The 21,285-nt window shown below is 40.2% G+C and overlaps 2 protein-coding genes across 4 annotated transcripts in view; one reads left to right on the forward strand and one right to left on the reverse strand.

Moving 5' to 3' along the window:
• LOC111668587 (calcium/calmodulin-dependent protein kinase type 1D-like) overlaps positions 1-1,103 on the reverse strand; it is a 19,863-nt gene extending 18,760 nt beyond the window's left edge. The window contains exon 1 of the mRNA XM_023424655.2: positions 832-1,103. The gene's annotated coding sequence lies outside the window, so the exon portion shown is untranslated. The remainder of the gene's footprint in view (positions 1-831) is intronic.
• A 2,402-nt stretch (positions 1,104-3,505) lies between these two features.
• Positions 3,506-20,086, forward strand: usp48 (ubiquitin specific peptidase 48). Of its 3 annotated transcripts, XM_023424763.2 has the most exons (28): positions 3,506-3,642; positions 4,129-4,266; positions 4,807-4,927; positions 5,106-5,247; positions 5,850-5,977; positions 6,255-6,379; positions 7,275-7,383; positions 8,390-8,523; positions 8,710-8,795; positions 9,060-9,239; positions 9,473-9,610; positions 10,596-10,745; positions 11,120-11,320; positions 11,999-12,110; positions 12,368-12,510; positions 13,164-13,238; positions 13,853-13,977; positions 14,981-15,103; positions 15,271-15,332; positions 15,719-15,829; positions 16,457-16,587; positions 16,735-16,841; positions 16,969-17,076; positions 18,086-18,268; positions 18,353-18,478; positions 18,607-18,655; positions 18,765-18,791; positions 19,326-20,086. In XM_023424763.2, exons 2-28 carry the CDS (start codon positions 4,133-4,135, stop codon positions 19,346-19,348), a joined length of 3,153 nt encoding a protein of 1,050 aa, XP_023280531.1. In that variant the 5' UTR covers positions 3,506-3,642; positions 4,129-4,132; the 3' UTR covers positions 19,349-20,086. The 3 variants fall into 3 exon arrangements, 2 of the variants coding, with proteins under 2 accessions (XP_023280531.1, XP_023280532.1); XM_023424764.2 differs by lacking the exon at positions 3,506-3,642 and having other exon boundaries at positions 3,769-4,266; XR_015438365.1 differs by lacking the exons at positions 18,086-18,268; positions 18,353-18,478; positions 18,607-18,655; positions 18,765-18,791; positions 19,326-20,086 and having other exon boundaries at positions 16,462-16,587; positions 16,969-16,988.
• The last annotated feature ends 1,199 nt before the right edge of the window (positions 20,087-21,285 follow it).

The raw sequence follows: 21,285 nt of genomic DNA on the forward strand, positions 1-21,285 counted from the left end.
CCCCCCCGCGTCCTCCTCCTTGTGTCTGCTGCTGTGGGAACAGATTAGTGGCTGATTCCCTGACAGGACAGAAAGTGGGTCGTTTAATAATCCTGGACTTGAAAGGCCAATGAACCCTGACCTTCCAAAAATATTTCAGTACATCCTAAATGATATAAATGATAAATACCTGAAGTTCATGGAAGTTACTATCTCAAAGAATTACTGTCACATTTTTGAGACTACTTTCTCATTATATAGAAAACTTTGAATTAAATGCAGGAACAGAATATTTCACCACCACCATGTCTACAGACTGACTTCTGTGTGCTGAATGAAGGATATCAGAAGAACTCATACAGAAACCCTTGAATCACTTATGGTTCTGTTCAGACTGCCACAGCTCTTGGTTCAGGTTCAGAAAGATCCTGGTCTTGTGGAGCTTGTGCAGCCTAAACCACAGACTGGTCTCTGGTGTCAACTTCATTCATTGAAAAAAACACCTTTCCAGCTGAAATAGCGACATTAGTTGAAAGACCTGCTGAGTGTCACGAAATAATGTGTGTCCATGAACATAAAGCAATAGATTCTGAGCCAAAGTCAAGGTTTCTCCCGGGGGAGTCTTGAATGATTTTTTAATGAAGGTTGTAACATTAGATTTGTCCTCCTATTAAAAATAAAAAGAACCAGTTCGTGTTAGCAGCTTTCTACTGGTTCAACTTTAAACATGCATTATATAAACTCAAGATGGAGCATAAGTCATATATCTGAACAAAGAAAAACTGCACTTGAGTTTAAAGATGACAACATGACTCGTTCTGGTCCTGATAGAGAGACAAAGAAGACTCGTACCTGAGGAGCGGTGAGAGACGGTGAGAGATGCTGGAGGTGAGGTATCCGTGGATGAACCTGAGCGCTCGCTGCAGGCTGCTGCTCTTGACCGGGGCGGGGGGGGCGGAGCCTAGTCCGCAACTCCCGTACAGTCTGTACCCGCATGACGCTCACCTGCTCAGTCTCACAGTCAGACAACGTGTGACGTTCAAAACCTTGAAGACAAATCTTTACTGTGCAGGTTTCTATCCATTAATGTGGAAAGATGCTTCTCTAATCATCTTCATTTAATATTTAAAGAGTGAACAAAGAGAAAAGTTTCTTACTTGACTTTACACATTCTTTGTAATCAATTTGAACTTATTTGAATTATTTAGCAATGACAGTTTAAATCAAGGTGTGTAGTGAATATTGATTAACTTTCTTCTCCTCTTTGAAAAAGCATAAATCTTGTGTTTTCAACATCATCAACACCAGCAGCAGGAGTGTATACAGTTGGTTCAAACTGCCCATCATAGCTGTTCACTGCTTTTCCTCTGTAGTCCACATATTTTTTATTTTACTCTGCACACGGACACATAAGCTGCAAACCAGTGAACAACAGCAGCTATTGAAACAGCATAGTGATAATATTGCATGTGATTATCTTATACACATTAAGTCAGCAAACCTGCCATAATGATTACATCATTTAGCCATACGTCCAGTAGCTCTCTGAGTACAACCTGTTTGTGATGATGCAGTTGTGTAATCTGTGTGAGTGTGAGTTGTCCCGGATGGTCAGCTGTTAACCATCCTTGCACATATGCTGTCATGTTCACAGTCTACTCACATGTGCTGTAACATGTTCTGACACCAGGGATGATGTGAATTTCAAATGCCTCAACACCCCCCTGGTTATGCTTCACCTCAGCAATCTGTGCAGCCTAAACATATGCAAAGAGACATGTCTCTCATCAGCAGGGCATTGAAAGCGCTGCTAAGATGATTATCAGCAGTTAATGCAAGACGTGCACAGTAGGCGACTGCATCATTAGTTGTAGATTAATATTTATACAAACTGCATGTGAGAGCAAAACAGGCCATAAACAAAACATTGTTGAATACAAACATGTTGTGTTGTTGTTACAGACAATATTGGAGTACCACATATGAAACAGTTGTGTGTTAACAGGGCAGGTCAATGATTAGGTGCTAAAGCAGAATTTGTTAAGTAGTTTTACTTTTTTCAATCCAAATGTATACACCAACCATTAAAATTTAGAGAGAGAATAATTTTAAATATTAAAATAAATCTAAATTACAAAGAAAAACAGTTGAGTTAAAATCAACCAAGGAACCTTGAGAAACTTAATATTTTAATGTCCTCATGTGCAGCCCTGCTTATTTGCTTCAGTTAATCTGATATGTGTGTTTGATTAAGTACAATTTTGTGGTACTTGTTCTTTGAGTATTTCGATTTTATGCTATATTTCCACTACATTTTAGAGGGAAATATTAATTTGTACTCCACTACATTTATTTGACAGCTTTAGTTACTCATTACTTTTCAGATGAAGATTTTACACAGTGGATAATATAACAAGCTTACGACAAAATACAACACATTGTTAAAGATTAAACCAGTAGTTTCCAACCTTTTTGGCCTCTGATGTCATACATAAAGCAGTGTTTAATCTAGGTCACAATTTAGATCTCTATGAGTGTTAACAGCGATTTTTCCCTCTAAATGTCTCTCATGGTTTAATTTCAATAAATGTCCAAACAACCCAATATCACTAATAATCAAAGAGAGACAGAAACAGATTAGTGTATCAAAACTTTGTTATTTCTTCTCTCCTCTCTGATTAATCACCTGATGAACCCTCACATTTATCCGGTGTTGTTGTTTATAAAACTGTATATAAAGTTCAGACTGTGTCCACCTTCAGCAGCTACATCAGTAACTTGCTGCTTACACACTGATGCTTCAGTATTAATCATCTAGTGATGTCATATTTAAAAAATAGTCAGAGGGGCCAAACCAGTACTTTTACTTTAATAAGACCCTGATTTAATAAGACTATTATACCTACCTAGTCCATTGTCATGTTCAGAGTATTAGTTCCTTGTTGTTTTCTTGTTTTGTTAGTAGGCTATATTTAACTGTTATGCAGTATATTTTCCTGCTTTCCTTGTGTTTATGTACTTTAAACATGTTTTACTTGCTTTCATTTGTTTTAATTGCCCTTTGAGCAATACTCAGGTCAGCTCAAGTTGTGTTTAAGTGTTCTAGAAATAAAGTTGACTTAACTAATACTTAAAATACATGTTGCTGATAATGTTTAATATAATAATAAGATTTTTCATGCATGAATTTACTTGCAATGGAATATTTCTAAATTGCTGTATTGGTGCTTTTATTTAAGGACCTGAATAATTCCACCACTGTTTTTCAGTCAGGTTTGGTCGTTCATACTAAAGACACATAGGTAGTATTGACGTGAACAGATCTAAGAGATTTTTTCACAATAAAAGTAAATGAATAGCAGTAGATTTGTTGAAAAACACATTTAACACATGAACATAATAGCATACAGCTTTGATAAGCCACATACGTTAGGCCCAAGAAGGCAGTGCCCTCATATATCATGAATAATATATCCCTTATCCGTTCATCCCTCCAGTCACAACAAAGAGACGTCGCCTACGTCACTTGTTGACGTCGTGTTGATTTTGAGCGGAGAAATAATATATTTAAAAACTGACGCAAGGGCGCTAAATCTAAAATAAACCGTGAATAAAATGTGAAAATACATAAATATTTTGGTGAAGCAGCTGCACGCATGAAAGGTTCGACAATATTTGACCTTAACACAATAAACTCGTTACGTTAGCCTCAGGTAGCGTTAAATGGAAAGTGAAGGGAAAATGACTTGCTAACACTGCCGGTCGGGCTAGCTATATTTTGGCTAGCTAGCTAACGTTAGCACAGGGGTAGTCCTTACTTCTGACGTTACCTTGCAAATACTGTTTGTCGTGATTTATTGTATTTTATTGCTCTGCTCTATGTGTTGTTGAAATGTGGTGCCATACGCTCACATTTCGAGTTGAATAGGGTAGTGAAGGAACTACTGAGCTAATGTTAGTTGGCTAGGTTAAGTAGCATCACATAGCTAATGGGAGGTTGCTTCGTAAGCTATGACCCGCAAGAACTTATTTAGCTTATGTTAGCTGGCTATGTTAGCATCCATAGAAACTGTTTTCCTAACCTTGGACCACCGCATTCTTTCTTTTTCGACTTATACATCCTACTGTGTGGTTAACGTTACATCGTAGGATTATGGCGCCCCGCATACAGCTGGAGAAAGCGGCATGGCGTTGGGTGGATACAGTGAAACCAGAAGAAATCGGACAGGAGCATATCGAGCTAGCATATCGCGTCAATCTCCCGGCCTGCAAGAGAGGAGCCTGCAGGTAATATGTTAACATTTCTAAACAACATGCCTCTGTTGTGCTAACGTATGCCAGTAGAATATACCAGTAGCAGAAGTTATATTTGATTTTAAAGATGAGGGCTTAATGGCTAACTGCCAGCTTCACAGAGAGATGCTAATGTGTATCAAAAGTCTGATTAGTTTTCTTGTTTGTGCACAAGTTTTCATAGCTCGTAGCGCTGCTCTGTAGACTTTGTATGACAGATCACGATGATCCACTCCACTCTTCACTTGAACATACCACAAAATAGCCCTAATATACAAGATTGGAGGCATCACAGTGAGGACCAGTTCCAACAACTGAGATGTCACTGAACTTCATCTTGCTCTGTGGCTTCTAACTGCGTATAAACTGCATATAAACGGCTAATGGCAAATGAAGTGTGTCCTTGGATGCAGGACATTATTGATTCATAGATTGATTTTGGCATTAGCTTTGTTTCCACTAAACTGAGAGGGTTGCAGTTGGATGTAAAGTTGCTAGTGGACCAGTGAGATAAATCATGACTTCCTTTTCCAGGAGGAACTGCAAAGGGAATCCCAACTGTCTTGTGGGTATTGGTGAACAGGCGTGGCTGGGGGAGATAGATGAAAATGCTTTCCACAATATCGATGACCCAAATTCAGAGCGTCGAGACAAGGTATTTATTGCATCAGCTGCACATACTGCAAATTGTTTTCTCACCTGTCTTTATTTTTCTCTGATCACCACTCCATTGTAGGTGAACAGCCCTGGTTATCATCAGACCCGAGCTGGAAGAATATCTAATGAGGCAGTTGATCCTATCGCTCTCTCTCTCTGTCTCTGCCCCCTTCCAGAACACATTTGTTGGTCTTACCAACCTGGGTGCAACGTGTTACGTCAACACATTCCTGCAAGTGTGGTTCCACAACCTGGAGCTGCGTAGGAGCCTCTATCAGTGCCACAATTCCCGAGCACAGGAACACAACGTTGAGTCTGGTACTACTGAAAACTAAACACTGAGGAAGCTTCTTTATGTTTTTTTATTCTCTGGTTTAAGTTGCATGTTTTTATCTAGATTTTGTTAAGAATTTTCTTTTTTTTGTGCATACACCTCAAGTAGTGCTTGTCCCATCAGCTAGAGTAACATCACCCAAATTAACATTTAGAAGATTGTTCGAATTTTTGCACAAATTACAGTAGCAGTAGCAGGCTGAGAATACAGATCTCCAGCAAAACAGCTGGGTGTTATAGCCAAAGGAATCATCAACATCAGTTTACATCAGATTTGTTTGTTTGATTACATTTATTTTGTAAACCAATAAATCTGAGCTGGTAATTTAAGGGGGGCTATAATTACTGTCTGATTGGAATCAATAAGAGTAAACATCACCATCGCCATGTTGCTGATCTTTAATTAAATCTCAAATCATCTCCCATTGTTGTTTAAAATGATCTGACAGAAGGTAAAGTTCCATTTACATGTTGGATAGTGTTCGAGCTTGATTCATCATCAGACTGTTAACTCATACTTTGATTGCTCTGCAGGTTTTTACCCTTTCATTTTCATCCTCTCAGACAGACGTCTCTGTCTTTTTCAGAGTACGAGCCTCAATCCATCTGTGAGCATCTGCAGTATCTATTTGCACTCCTGCAGAACAGCAACAGAAAGTACATAGATCCTTCAGGGCTGGTTAAAGCACTGGGCCTGGACACAGGACAGCAGCAGGTAAGTACTGACATGAAACCCGACAAATGATCGAAACGTTAACTTAGAATTACCAGTATCACAGTTTGAAAGATGATTGTGCATATTTATTTTACGAGTGTTCCATTTTCCTGGTGTTTCCTGGTGACTATTTTCAGTATGTAAATAGTGAAAAATCATACCCATCAGAAGTTTCCAGAAGTCAAAGTAATGCCTAGAAATTTGACCAATGTTTCTGTTAGGTTGTGGAGACTTGGTTTCTTTTCAGACCACTGAATTCAAACTCTCTCATTTTCAGGATGCCCAGGAGTTTTCAAAGCTTTTCCTGTCTCTATTGGAGGATACACTGTCCAAGCAAAAGAACCCCAACCTGCAGAACGTCATCCAGCGGCAGTTCTGTGGACAGTTCTCCTACGTTACTGTGTAAGATCTCTCAGCACTTAAACCTGACACAAGTTTGGACTGAAGTGAAAAAGTGTCATATGCCAAAGTGGTAGACATTCAAACTTCTCAAAATCTCCCTGTTTGTATTTTGTGAACTGCGCTGTCATTAAGTGTTGAAGTAGGTTTCAGAGCTTTCTGTTTTTTCTGTTGTTTTTTTTTGTCAGTGAAGTCCCATCCAATGTGGATCTATGTCAAAACTCTTCTATCCTTTAGGCCCATGACCTGACCTGTGGCAGCTGTATTGGTTAGAATTTCTGTTTTCAGACAAAAATAAGTAAATGATTCTTTGGATAGATGAAGTTACAAGTTTCTTTTAGACATAAAACTGACTTAGTCATGTCAGAGAATGCAGTAATGTGGAACACAAGCTTTTGCAGAGCCGACGTTTTCTTGTAGCAGAGAGATGTGTTGTTTCTCTTTCTTATAGACATTTTTAAAAGGTCATGCTTTATCAGATGTTGTGCCAGTCACAGGTGAGAGTAGGTTTAAAAGCCATTTATTTGACATTCTTGAGGGAGATGGAATCCTTGCTGTCGTCATGTTAATGGTGGAAGGTGGATACCAGGCATTTATATAAGACCTGAATGTAAAGGTCATGTTTTTATTAGTCATTGTTTGGATTGGAACCAAAGTCATGCAGCTGCACACAGCTGTGGTTTTTGCGGACTTGGTTTTTACAGGAACAGTGGGAATGGTTTTTAGTGTTAAGCTGTACACATGTATCACATTGAAATCATTCAGATTGGGATTGCATTTGAAAACTCATCAGTGCTGCTAAAACGACTCCATTGACAAAATACTTTTAGAAGATACGAAAAGCTGTTTTCTTTTGTGCTGTGATAGAACCTGTTGTCTTGGTCTCACTCTTCTCCAGCTGTAACCAGTGTGGACGATCATCTGCTTTGCCTTCCCGATTCTACGAGCTGGAGCTGAACATCCAGGGCCACAAGAACCTCACTGAATGCGTCACAGAGTTCCTGAAGGTAACTGTCATTCACCACCGCACTGAATGTCTTTATAGCTACTACAGTAAATCATATTTGGGATGTTTATGTTGTGAAATGTCAAATGTGTCAACATTTAATAAAACAGCAAATGAAAAAGTAGGACGTATGAAACATGAATCCACACACACATAGAACTTGTGTCAGTGTCTGTGTAGAAAGCGGACATATAATAATGTAAAATGTTAATATGAATATACATAAAGAGTGAATGATTTTGCTAAAAAGTTATTTGCATCAGCAGAGCTGCACAATTAATCAAAATAGGATCTCTCTTCAGGACCTTTATGTTATGTGATGACCGTTATACCTTGTTTACATTAGTGAGTAGATGCATTGCATTAGTTCATTTCTCTCTAACCAGTGTGCATAATCTCTCGTGGCCCGGTGCACAGGGAAGAGAGGGGCAGGACGCTGGTGTAAAACCTGGTGTAAACTTAACATGTGTGAGAGACAACAGATTACAATACAGTGAAAGAAAATTCTTTTTAGAAACAATAAAAATATGTCAGATGTTGAGGAAGCACAAAAAAATGTATACTGCATGTCCCCATCTCTGACAAAAACACTCTTCTTGGTGCTACCTGCTCTGAAGTTATACACACCTTGTTTAATCAGTAATGACTGTATCATGAACAGTGAAACTGAAGCAGACTCTCACCTGCTGCAGTTGAGAGGTAGAAAATACATTTGCATAACAACATTGTGAAAGCAGTGTTCCCACATGTAGTTGGTTATTCTTGAATTTTGCATTTCATGCTGTTGTATATGAGCTGTCGATGCATATGAGCAGTGTACCATATGATCATATTGCTTTGTCCCAAGGAATTATGGGAGAAAATTGTGAACTCAGTTCTCAATTTTTTTCTAGCTTTCCAGTTTGAATTAGAATTAGACTGTGTTGTGTGTGTGTGTGTGTTTGGCAAAGTTTAATCACTACCTTTGGAAATGTCTTGACGTGTGTTTGTCTCTCTCCACCGTGCAGGAGGAGAAGCTAGATGGGGAGAACCGCTACTTCTGTGAGAGCTGTCAGAGTAAACAGAACGCCACCCGAAGGATAAAACTGCACAGCCTTCCTCCAACCCTCAACCTGCAGCTCATGCGCTTTGTCTTTGACAGGTCAGCCATCGTTTTAGAGTCCATTGTGTACAAACACTGTGTTGCTTTGGGACAGTATTTTCTCTTATTGAATTACCAGTTAAGCTTCTAACACCAGTTTATTTTGCTGGATTTTTTCAAGTACTACATAAACTACTGAGGGAACAGGTGTGTACAGATTTTAGTGAACTGTGTCTTCTTCTTCAGACAAACGGGCCACAAGAAGAAGCTGAACACTTTTATCAGTTTTCCAGAGCAGCTGGACATGGGGCCTTTCCTGGAAGGAAAACCAGGTATTAGCAGAATGGATCTCCATGACACACACACTCTCTGCACACTGGCATGAGTCAGATACACAGAAGAAACTAAATACATAAAGTACTCTTCTCATCCCTTAATTTAGAAAACCAAATCATTTCATTCAGAAAGCTATAATGACATTTTCCATAGTCCTCAGGGTAAGAGAAGTTCTTAAATCTGACATGTTTTTTTTTGATGCCTCTTTAAAAAGTAAATCTGCTGATATTGATACATGTGTGGACTGACTGTTTTTCCAGACCAGAAGTGTGTTTATGAACTGAGTGCGGTGCTGATCCATCGGGGCATCAGCGCCTACTCGGGCCACTACATCGCCCATGTGAAGGATGCTCGTACTGGAGACTGGTACAAATTCAACGATGAGGAAATCGAGAAGATGGAAGGAAAGAAGCTGCAGCTTGGTATTGAGGAGGACATCGGTGAGTAGCTCCACCTTCTTGAAATCCATGCATACTTTTCTGTTGTTAAGTTGTTGGCAAAAGTCTTATTGTTATTACTATCCAGTATTATTTGTAATGGAACTGAGTTTTACAGCTGCAGTAAATAAGTTTGTTTGTTGCCATGGTGATGGTGCTTACGTTAAAATAAAGAGACCTGAGTGTCTGTAAATGTACACAATTTCTCAAAGTTGTTGCTCTTCCTTCTTCTGTAGCTGAGACAGTGAAGTCCCAGACACGGAAGCCAAAGTGCAGTAAGGGCTACCACTGCTCCAGAAATGCCTACATGCTGGTGTATAAGGTCCAAGAAGAGGAGAGCTCAGATCCCTCCAGGACCAATGTCGAGGTGCCTGGTGAGTAGTGGAAGTTCAACTAATTTCTGTTTGTGTTGTATCATTATTCCTTGACCCACACCATTCCTTTTTGTTTGCATTATGGGATTAGAGCAAACCTCGAGAAACAGGCTTTAATCATAAAAATACAACTTACTGTGAAGGCTTCGCTATGTGGCCAAAAAATAAAATCTAGATTGTTTTTAATCAAGCTTTGGGCCAATTCACAATTTTTAAAGATTTTTTTTTTACCTGCAAGACTAAATCATGTTTGAAACATCCCCCATATTTGTTATTAGTGTGCATTACAGTTGAGCAAGAATAACAAAAGGCCTGAAGCACTTGCAAAGCTGTCATCATTAGAAAATACAGGTTATCCCATACAGTTGGAGAACACTGTTTCTCCATCCTAATAGTCAGGCAGGGACAGACAAACAAAATGAAATCTCTGCACTTTTCATACCTTGATACCAAAAACAAACCAAGAGCATAGGTTAGTGCCCAGAAGATGCAAGAATTAAATTCACAACAAGATTGTGAGAGGCAGGGGCGTCATGTGGCGTAGTGGTCTAAGCAGACGCCCCGTGTGTAGAGGCTACAGTCCTCGCCGCATACGGCCCCGGTTCGAGTCCCGCATCAGATGTCATTCCCCCTCTCTGCCTCCCCATTTCCTGTCTCTCTACTGTCCTGTCAAATAAAGGCATAAAAAGCCCCAAAAAAATATACTTAAAAAAAAAAAAAAAAAAGATTGTGAGAGGCAGCAAACCACCTGAAGTCAGGGCGCTGGAGTCACAACAGCAACTAATGTAGCCAGCTGTCATCTATGTCACTTTTTGTTAAATTGTAATAACTGGATTGTCATGATGTAGACATTTTAAACATCATATTAAAGGAAATTTAAACCAGTTAAAATAGTTCAATTTATCTTCCAGCCCTGCCTACCATCTGTTCTGTGTTCCTTTGTCTAATGGTTTCTTTCATCTCTGTCCTGGCTCCTTCCTTTCAGCTTTCCTTCAGAGGCTGGTGGACCAAGACAATCATAAATTTGAGGAGTGGTGTAGTGAAATGGCAGACATGCGAAAACAGAGTGTGGATAAGGGCAAGGCCAAGCACGAGGAGGTGAAGGAACTCTACGAGCTTTTACCCACAAAAGACGGTCAGTAAAAAAATGTCCTGATCACCCACAGTCCACAGTCGTAACAGAAACACTAAAGACAAGTATAGAAAGTGTATTAAAGGGGCGGTGAAAGTAATGGGGGATGTTGATTAACTTATACAACAGTTCCATTGCTTTCAGTAATACTGCTCATTCTCCAAAGCACTCTATTGAACTGAAATGCAAATGTTGTATTTTGATGATATTAACAGCTTCCAGTTAATTGGAAATTAGTAGTTGTGTTTGATTCCATGGAATTCCCATACTTAACATGCATTTTACATGGGTATGAGTCAGTTGTTAATCATGGGGGGAAGCCTTAATTTGAGGAATCACAAACAGAGGTCATGTGTGTCTCTGCTTCCTCTCTTCAGGCGAGCCTTATGAGTTCATCCCCCTGGAATGGCTGAAGAAGTGGCTGGACGACTCCACTGCCACAAAAGAAATCGACAACTCCCTCTTCCTGTGTTCTCACGGCAAACTGCACCCAGACAAGGTGGGAGAGTCCAAGAGGGTTTCCTTGCAAGCTGCTCAGCTCCTCTACGAGCGTTATGGTGGAGGACCAAGACTGGACGGTAAGTCTTAGAAAGGGCGTGGTCTCTTCTCAGATCATAGGCTTCAGCGAAACACAGTTTCAGTGCTTCTAATTCAGTAGGTACATAGAAGTAGGTATCAAAACAAAGATCCATGTGTAAATGTTCTCTGGTTTTAGAAATCTGTGCACATGGTTTATAAGCCATGGTGTTAGATTCATAGTCCGTGCCCTCGGAGTTGTAAATTGTGACCTTGGATCCATGCATGTATGGTTTGTGAGTGAAAAGCGCAGTAAATACAATGTTACACATTGAAAACAAACCCTGGCATGTGCACGCTGTAAGTTGTGCAGGTGCTGCTCTACCCTCATAATGTCATTACACCTTTTTCTTCATGTCAAGAATGAAGAAAAGTGAAGTTTGAAGCTTTTTCAAGAACTGCTCAGAATCCAAAAAACTTCACAGTTGGCACCCCACTCCCTCTGGTCCTCAGAAGTGCACTCATGATGTTTTAAGTCAATCAGACGAGCAACTGTCAAGAAAAAATCTAATTGCAGTCACATTTCTTAATTTATAATTAGAAACACTTGGCTGCAGTTACATGAGAAGCCTGAAGCAGATCTCACCCTCTCTAGAAATGTCTCTAATCCTAACTGCTCCTACAACCACACTATTAGTCTCCTACATGTTTACATATGACAGCTGTGTGTGTTTGTTCAGACTCCTCTCTGTGTAGGGAGTGTGTGGGCCAGCGGTGCAGAGTGCTGCGGCTGAAGAACCAGCTCAATGAAGACTACAAGGAGGTCTCCAACCTGGTTAAGCGCACACTCAGGTATCTACACTCAGGATAACCGTCAGGTCAATGGACTGTTGTGTTGTGCATAAAATCAAGTTTAGATCAAATGATATTCTAATGATTCCATTGTCATGTGGTGTTGCAGCTGCCAATAGTAATTAATGATACAGCACGGAGAAACAGTAGATGTGAATTATTGGTATTTGAGAACCAATGCAACTCCTCGGGGGGGTGATAAGAAGTTACACTCTAATGTACTCATGGGTATTTATACCTGTGTGCGTTTGTCTCAGCGGTGAGGGCTACTGGGTGGGCAAAGCTTCTCTGCGCAGCTGGAGGCAGTTGGCTTTGGAACAGCTGGAGGAGGACGAACATGAAACCAAACACAGTAATGGTCAGACCAACGGAGAAGGGCCGCACATCAACAACAGCAAAGGTAGGTGGACTGGATGTGGTTAGTTTTCTCTTCCTGTGTCTGTTAATCGATGAAGGCTCCTGTGGTTCTGATCCATTCACCAAACTGGAAATGTACAATTTCTGCTAGACCATCTACAAGCGATTTACTCGTTATTACATCATTGTAAACTGAATAAACTCGGCTGTGGTGATGTTTGTCATAAAAGAAACATCAAAAAACTTAAAATAGGCATTGGTCATTTTAAATAATTGAATAAATAATTAAATAATTGACCAATACTTTATGATAATGAAAATAATCACTAGATTAATTAGATTAGCCATTAAGACCTGTGATTCGCTGGTATAGCATCTACAGCAAGCATCAGTCAACTGCAGTTTTAAAGTCAGGATGATAATGTGGATCCCTTGCAGTGTTGTACATGCAGGATCTTATGTATCACACTGGTGCCATATGATTGGCTGGTCGGATAATTGCATGAATGAGCAGGTGTACAGCTGTTCGTAAGTGCTCAGTGAGTGTATATCTGTCATATTGTTAAGGACACTGAGACACTGGCTGATTCACATCATGCTCCACTGAATCAGTCTTTTTGATGTTGTTGTATTTTGGTATTAAAGCTTTCATGAACTCCTGAGTGTTAATGTTCTTGGTGAACTGTTTGTTTGAAGAGTTCGGCCCGGAGCTGTCAGAGGGCACGGAGGACGAGATGAAGACTTTCAATGAAGACATTGTCTGCAGTCACGGTACCTTCTCCTTATCAGCATCTTTAACAATTCAGGGTTCCCCCAGGTCCTTGAAAACCTTTAAGGAAAAGAAATCAAGGCCTTGAAAGTTGTTTTTGAAAAAGACATGTATCACTGAAAGTGCTTGGATTATAAATAAAATTTGAAGTTAATTTGCTATATTTTTCTTACTTAACGTTAGTAAATAGGGTATAAATAATTTGCTGTCTCCTGCCACCTCTATGCTCTTTAACTCACAATGAGCTTTTGTCTTTATTGCTCAACTTGAGCCCGCATTCTGCCAGTGATGTGCCAGTGATGGTGCTGTGACACAGCACAGTGAAGAAGTGTTCACAACATTCAAGCCTCTTTCTTTCAAACTGTCGTCTGTGACCTGCTGTGAAACTGCTAGTTGTCATCATAAAAATCTTAGTGGTGTAACAGTAATTAACCTTGATCTGTGTCTTAAATTATGTCTTTTGGGATTATGTCTGTCTCCTTGTATTTGATGTTTAAGGAGTGTGGGAACCCTGACAAAGACATTGTACAATTAAACAAAAAATGTTAATTGTTACCATATCTGTTACATAGCCATAGTTTAATCTTTGATGCGTGTTTGTGTGTTTCTGCTGCAGGGGGTCTGAGTATTCTGGAGACTGAACGGAAGCTGGTGTCCTCTGAAGTCTGGATCAAGCTGAGGGCGTACTTCTCCAAAGCCCCAGAATTTACCCAGAACCAAGAACCCTGTCAGCAGTGTCTGGTGAGTGGACACTGATGGACCATCCAGTGGTTGAGGAAACTGACCCCTCACTTTCATCTCTCATTTATAGGAGGAGTTATGCACAGTGCTGCTGTCCCTGCTGTTGGTGCCTCTGGTGCAGCTGATTTATAGCTCAGACCATCACAACAGTTCACAGTAGGCGTGTTTCCCACTGAGGAACCTGGGTCTAAATTTAATACCTGGGTAATTGATCGACTCCCAAAAAGGTACCTCGTCGGGGGGTAGTACTTTCCAAAGGTTCAGGAAATTTGGGGGGTGTGGTCTGCAGTGCTGAACACTTCTGACTGGTCGAGTACTCCACAGCGAGCGAGCGAGCACCAAGTGAGAAAACATGTTCCCCACACCGCAAAACAGGTCCAGGAGAAGGTAAAAAAACTGAAACATGACTTCAAAAAAGTAAAGGACCCCAACAGCCGGAGTGGCTGAGGTTGCCACCCATCACGTATGATACGGGATCGTCTCGTATTTGAAAACAAAATGCTGCGTCCTGTATTGAATATATACTGGACGCATTATTTTGTCCCGTACTGTTGTTCATGTTATGTTCTCAAAGTGCTGTGAATAATGTAATGTCAGGTAATAATTTTGCATAATCTTCCCAGGACTTAGGACGCGGTGGAAATGCAGACAACAATGGGCCACAGGAACCTTTTAGTTCGAAACACAGCTAGTGATGGTTTTTAGCTTCCTGATTCACTATGTGATGCAGACCAACAACAGGAGTTTCTAGTGACTGACCAGTGGAGATTTGTTAGACGTGTGTCATTGAAAATCTCGGAGACTCTTGAAACTAGTTTCATGTTGTCTTCACCATCAACAATCTCCACCACCTGTGTTACCCCCTTTACCTGTCTTTTTTGAGGAGGTTAGCTACAACAGGCTCTTATAAATTGACATGGTATCCACAGCTGGTGGATATGTCGACATACAGTCAAGCACTGGGGAGGTTGTGGGATAATACTGATCCCCCTTGTGTGTCCAGACGTTGGAGCAGGAGGAAAAGGACAATGAGGCAGTCAGTAAGATGATGGCCCTGGACCAGAAGAACCAGCTGCTCAACCTCTTCCATGAGAAGAATCGGCCGACACTCACCAAGTGGCCTCAGGTAGACATGAAGCTAAACACCAAACTTTCGTGTGTGTGTGTGTGTGTGTGTGTGTGTGTGTGTGTGTGTGTGTGTGTGTGTGTGTGCGCGTGCGTGCGTATGAGAGACAGATAGTAACACACTGATTGGGCTGAATACAGTATATCTTCTCTGGTTGTCTTCTCCAGGGCACAGATGTACTTTACATAGTCCCTCTGTTTTTTGTGGACGAGTGGAGAAAATTCATCAGGTACGTTTGTTTCCTTTTTTTTTTTGCAATCCTTTATTTAGAGGATAATTGAGAACATTTCACCAATTACAGAGAAATAGCTACAGTTACAAACTACTAGTTACAAAGTAGTAGAAGTCGGGGGGGCTGGTAGTTTGTATTTAATATGCCTTCCAATGTTTTGTGCATCTCTGTCCAGAAATGTCCTAGTGAGAACGGGGGAAGCCTTTATATAAAAGAGTTTGGCTTGATTTTCAGATGTGTGTCATTGACTAAAACTGATTGTAATTGATGTAGTTTAAATAAAAGTTGACTCTTGCATTTCTGAAGTGACCAGTACCTAATCATGTTGAACATGACTTTCAGTGAAATTGCATGTTTTTTTTCATTCTGTGTGTGTTTTCCAGGAGGCCGACAAAATCCTCTCCAGTGTCTAATGTGGGCAACACTCTGCTGCTTTGCCCCCATGGAGGTTTCATGTTCACCTACGACTCCCTGATCAGTGGAGACGCACAACAGTGAGTTCTGCTTATTTATTTTCCTTTTTTTACCAGGAAGTCCCATTTGAGATGAAAATAAAATATATAAATGTATCTAATTTTAGGTCTTTCTGCAGATTATTCCATGTCCAAGGTGCATAATTAAAAAAGTTTCCACTTGAACTCTGCACTTTTCCCCAAATCTGTGAAAACCCACAGTACATTAAAAAGCTTCCACCCTGAGGAGCGTAGCTGATGAACTTTGTTTTCTGGACATTTTATCCCAATTTAAAAACAAATACAAAATAAAGTCAGTGTTACTCACTTTTTAAATTTAGTTTAAATAATTTATCATATCCATGTGTAATATCTTCATCACTGGAATAGTTTCAAACCATTGGCAGGGATGTGTATCGTTTCTCTCACACACACACACACACACACACACACACACACTCGTACACACACCGATATGCACACACACAGATATGCACATTGTGTGTATGTGTGAGATAAACAAATTAGGGCCCCAGTCATAGAAAAACAGCTCCATAGGGTTACAAGAGGTCAGAGCTCCACAGAGAAACTTTAAGTTCCCATGAATAAAATGAACATATGTGAAGTATTACTGCTGTGGTCTCATGTTGTGCCGTTTGTCCTGCACAGTATAGCTCTGCTCTGGCCCAACGAATGGGAAGTGATCAGCAGACTCTTCATCGTGGACCAGCCAATCTCCATCCACTGCTTCAAACAGACCACAACCAGTGGTCCCACCACCCAGTACACCACCCAGCCTGGTAAGACTGCAGAGTTATCAGAAATGGTTAACCCTTTTAAAACTCATACAGTTTGATGCTCCACATGTTGGGCAGTGTGGTGTTGGCCTGTTTTGGCTCCTTAATGGCCTTGATTGATTTAATATTGACGTGTGTGTTTGTGTTCAGATCTGTGTTGGGAGTGCAGAGAGAGCTTTCTCTTCCAGCAGCAGAGGGACCTCAGAGAGTACACCCAAGCAACCATCTACATCCGCAAAGTCATCGAAGACAAGAGGGTGTGACAGAAAAGACGTGTTACATTAACAAAACAGTGACAAGTGTATTTTGTCACATAATGTCTGAAATCAGGTCCACAGGCTTTGGTGCAGTCTGTAACTTTGTGTTTTCACGTTGTTGGTGTAGATGATAAAGGAGGCGGCTCCAGAGATGAACGCCAGTAGCTCTGAGGCAGAGGAGGAGAAAGAAGAACACCCAAAGGTGGATGGAGAGAAAGACCCAGACTTCAGCCAGGTCAGCTCACCATGCTACAACAGTAAACTGAAAGTCGGCACCACACCTACGATATCCACTGACTGCAACCAGCAACTGTAACAGGAGCACTACAGCAAGTAGCTAAAGCTGCCAAATACTGTGTAAAGAAAATCAGACCCAGACACTCGCCACTGTTCAGGGAGACTTCACCACATGATTGTCTGTGATTGGGTTTGATAATATCACATGACTGGTTGTGTTCTCCTTTACTCTTCTGGTTAATTTCCTTTGTTTACGTTATTGTTTAGAAGTACAACTTAAAGCAACACTATCTAAGTTCTGCTTAGCAGCAGCTGCGCCCTCTGCAGTCACATGTGGTGTTTACAGGACATTAAATTCTGTTGGACTCTCAGTCCAAGCAGTGAAGGGTACTGGACACTAACAGCTCATGTACAGAAAACGACAAATACAAAATCTATTGAGGGCGTGATAAAGAAACTAAAAATAAGCAAGCTAGCCGAAGCTAGCTGAAGACCCATAGTTGCTGGTTCTTGACATTGTGCTGTGAAGCGTTAAGCACTTCTTGTGGGATATCGTATCTGCTCAACCTAAGTTACACACCGCAAGGAAACCTGCCTGGGTTGTGGAGGCATCATTCTCTCTATTACAAGTCAGTGAAGCATCACAATGATTTTGAAGATGTTATTTTAAGGTAAAATCGATCGTCAGTTTTCTCCATCTGTCTTTGTTGCTCTTTCACTGCAGGCATTATTTTTTCTCTCTCACTACAATTTCTAGATTCCTTTGGTAAAAAACAAAAACAATTGCGATGTTAGTTAACATCAGGAATACAAATAAACAGTAAAAGCAGTAGTACTAATAAAAGTGGCAGTAGAACAAAATTATCTAGATGTCCAGTCATTATTGATTTTATCTGTAACTTGACAGTAAGGTTTCTTTTTGTCATTGTCAAAGATGAGGAGTAGCAGTATTGTATGTTGTCATCCACAGTAGCTAATAACCATTTTACTTTCTTTCTTTCTTTCAGTCACAAGACGGTGCGAAGCGGCTGAAGCTGTGTGACGGCGGCGCAGCGTCAGCAGCTGCTGCTCCTGTGACCAACGCGACCAAACTAGGTGGAATCAGGAGGAGCACCCGGCACAGGAAACTCAGAGGAGAGAAAGCACTCATTGTTTCAGCCAATCAGACTCTGAAAGAGCTGAAAATACAGGTCAGGCTCCGGGTGTCTGGATAAAGTGCTGCATGTAATAGTTACAGGGACACAAAGCTAACTTTCCTGTCTGTGACCCTGTAGATCATGCACGCCTTCTCCGTGGCTCCCTTTGACCAGAACCTGTCCATCGATGGAAAGAGTCTGACAGACGACACGGCCACACTGGGCAGTCTGGGCGTCATTCCAGAGAGCATCATCTGTCTAAAGGTAAATCCAACTGTGATTTCCTGCTGGCTTGACCTTTACATAGAGATCTTAACCACTGTAGCTTTAATGTGGTGATTTACATGCATTTTTTTTATAATCTAAAATATTCATCCCAATGTTTCCTTCAGGCTGATGAGCCAATAGCAGACTATGCTGCAATGGATGATGTCTATCAGGGTAAGCGGCATTTTCTTCCCCTCTACTACAGCTGTTACATTAACCTTGATTTTAAAAAAGACAAATCATGATAATGCTGTACTTATATGGAGTCATTTCTGTCATTCAGTGAGGATGCCTGAAGAGGGATTTAAAGGTGAGCATACTGTTTTTTCTGCATCATGTAGGAAGTCAACACCTCTGAATTATCTACACTGATGCATTAAATCTGAGAGTAACTGAGACTAAATTCACTTCATTATTCTATTTGAATTTCTGAAACACATGAGATGTGGGCAGCCAATCAGAGGTGTGGAACCATGACACAGAGAGACGGAACTCCAGAAACTAATGAGCGCTACAGCTTTAGCCTAACTTTGTTATTTCCAGTTCATGCTTAAATGTATTTTTGTGAAGTTGTGGATTCAACCTTACTTTTAAGGCTTGGTTTTGGAAGATAAATACTTTTTGGTTAGTGACTGAACTGTGTCCGTATAGCTGAGATTAGACAACAGTGAAAGTTGACCAAATGCTTGACCAGACTGTTGTTCTTTTTTAGATAATTTCATTGTTCAAATAGAGTTTTAAATATTGAGTTTTTGTCTGTTTTGTTAGTGTTCTTTGGTAGAAAGTTTGATGTTTATAGTTCTGACTGAGTCTACTACTAATACTAATGTGTCTCTCTCTGCAGGCACTGGGCTTCTCGGGCACTAAGGAAAGCTGTGCTGCAGCTATGCTTGAATTGGTCCGATGACAGATAGAAATTTAAAAAAAGCTTGAATTTGTCAAGTGTCCATATATAAATAAGTGCTTTAATTTGTTTTTTTTTTTACATTTTTTGAGTAGGCTTTCTTTAATAAAACTGTGACTATGTTGCAAAGCCGCTGTTTTTCTCGACATAAGGTTAGCTGGCGTTTGATATTTAAAGTTCTTAATCACTCGGAAGGACTCTGTGGTAGTGCTTCTGCCCAACTAATAGAAACATGTTGAGGAAGCAGTGGATGAAGTGGATATATTGTATGCTGAGGCTTGTCTTCAGTTAAATTCTACTGTTACTTATGGAAATGGGCTTTGTTTTTGACTATTTTAAATTATGGCAGAAGAAAAATGAAAAAGAAAATGTTCTCTCTTTCCATTATGTGGAAGCTTGTGTTCTCACTGCACAGTTTTTCAGGTTTGTCAAAAGAATGCACGAGTAACTGTTAGGTATTACAAATATAACTGCTCTTTAATGTTAGAACATTTATTACCTCTACAGCAAATCTATATCCATAATACTCCATGTGGCATTTAGAGATACATAGCTACACGGTATGTATACAGGCTGATTCCTGCAGAAGATTCAGCTGTGCAAACCTTATGAGTTGGAAGTGAGAAACAGAATGCAAGCAGTGTAATGTCCTGTTCTTTTCACAGTTATTTCTTATGAACAATAAAGTTATTTTCAAATCACTCTGCCGTAAAATACTTGTAATTTGTAGATTTAGCAAATTGCTGATTTAAATGGGGTATTGGTGCAACAGTGTCTGTCAGAGTAACTCAGTCATGTGAAGGTCAACATGTTCTGAGGTATACTCATGAAGTGGTCACTGAACAGACTATCTCTTCCATTGCTGAAAGTAGTTTCTGTATATTAAGCTGTCTACATAAGGGACTGGAGATGTTTCAATTAACAACTGGGAGAGAAACAGCTGTTTTCCAATTGTGATTACCTATATTACCCTCTACTGCCCCTAAGGTGTGTACTGTAGATACAGAACAGTCAACTTTTATTTTGATGTTTACTTCAGAAATATTTTAAATTCGAAATTGCTATAACATTGTCTATAGGACATCTCACACTGAGAATATTAGTGACAACATTCATTTGTTGATAATCATCTGCAAAGCTTGAGTAAGAAAAAAAATTGTAATGACTTTTTTATTGAAACAAATGTATATTGTGATCACAGCGTATATTCAAATATTTGGGGGATTTATTACATGGTGGCAAGAAGACAGAAAATTAGGGAGAGAAATGCAAGCAGGGTCCCAGAGGACACTGCAGCTCATAGTGGTATAAATGAACCCCTAAGCAATAGAGGTGCACCATTGCATTCAACTATATGTTTCATTAGTTTACTTGAAGATGACAGGACACATGCACAGTGGACAGAGGGACAGCAGTAAGGCCCACACCTGATTTTTGCCCCAAGGCCCTCTGCTCAGCTGGTTAAAGCATTCATTATCATTTGTGAATATGAAAAACACACTATGTCTCATATTTGGTTTCGTTTTATTTTGTCACAAGACCTCATTATTTGTAACACCCCTACCCTTTAGTATGACCAAAATGATTATTCTTTTTTTTAACATACAGCATAATTTACATTAACTGTAGTATTACTGTAAACTATTTTCCCTGGTAGAGGAAGCTGCTAAGTTAGCGCTCCTCGTAGCTTCGTTGCTAACACTGATAGCTACTTGCTGGTTGAACGCAGCCGTCATTGCTGGAATAAAGTGGATAAAATGGCGTAATTTCCTTAATGTGTCTGGGATTAAATAATGGGACAGTTTCACCGGACAGATTCATATTTAATACATAATGTTAGGACAGATTGAAGAGCAAACTGGAATAGTATCGGACTGTTCCATCACCGGAAACGTCCCCA

This window comes from Seriola lalandi, unplaced genomic scaffold (assembly GCF_002814215.2).
Source record: "Seriola lalandi dorsalis isolate HSWRI2012SDOR001 ecotype SW California unplaced genomic scaffold, Sedor1 jcf7180002054748, whole genome shotgun sequence".
NCBI classification, from domain to species: domain Eukaryota; kingdom Metazoa; phylum Chordata; class Actinopteri; order Carangiformes; family Carangidae; genus Seriola; species Seriola lalandi.

Coding starts and splice junctions, on each gene's coding strand:
- usp48 (XM_023424763.2), top strand. CDS start 4,133: ATGGCGCCCCGCATACAGCTGGAGAAAGCGGCATGGCGTTGGGTGGAT. Junction 15,830..16,456: donor ATCAGTGGAGACGCACAACA/GTGAGTTCTGCT, acceptor TGTCCTGCACAG/TATAGCTCTGCTCTGGCCCA. Junction 16,842..16,968: donor AAGTCATCGAAGACAAGAGG/GTGTGACAGAAA, acceptor TTGTTGGTGTAG/ATGATAAAGGAGGCGGCTCC.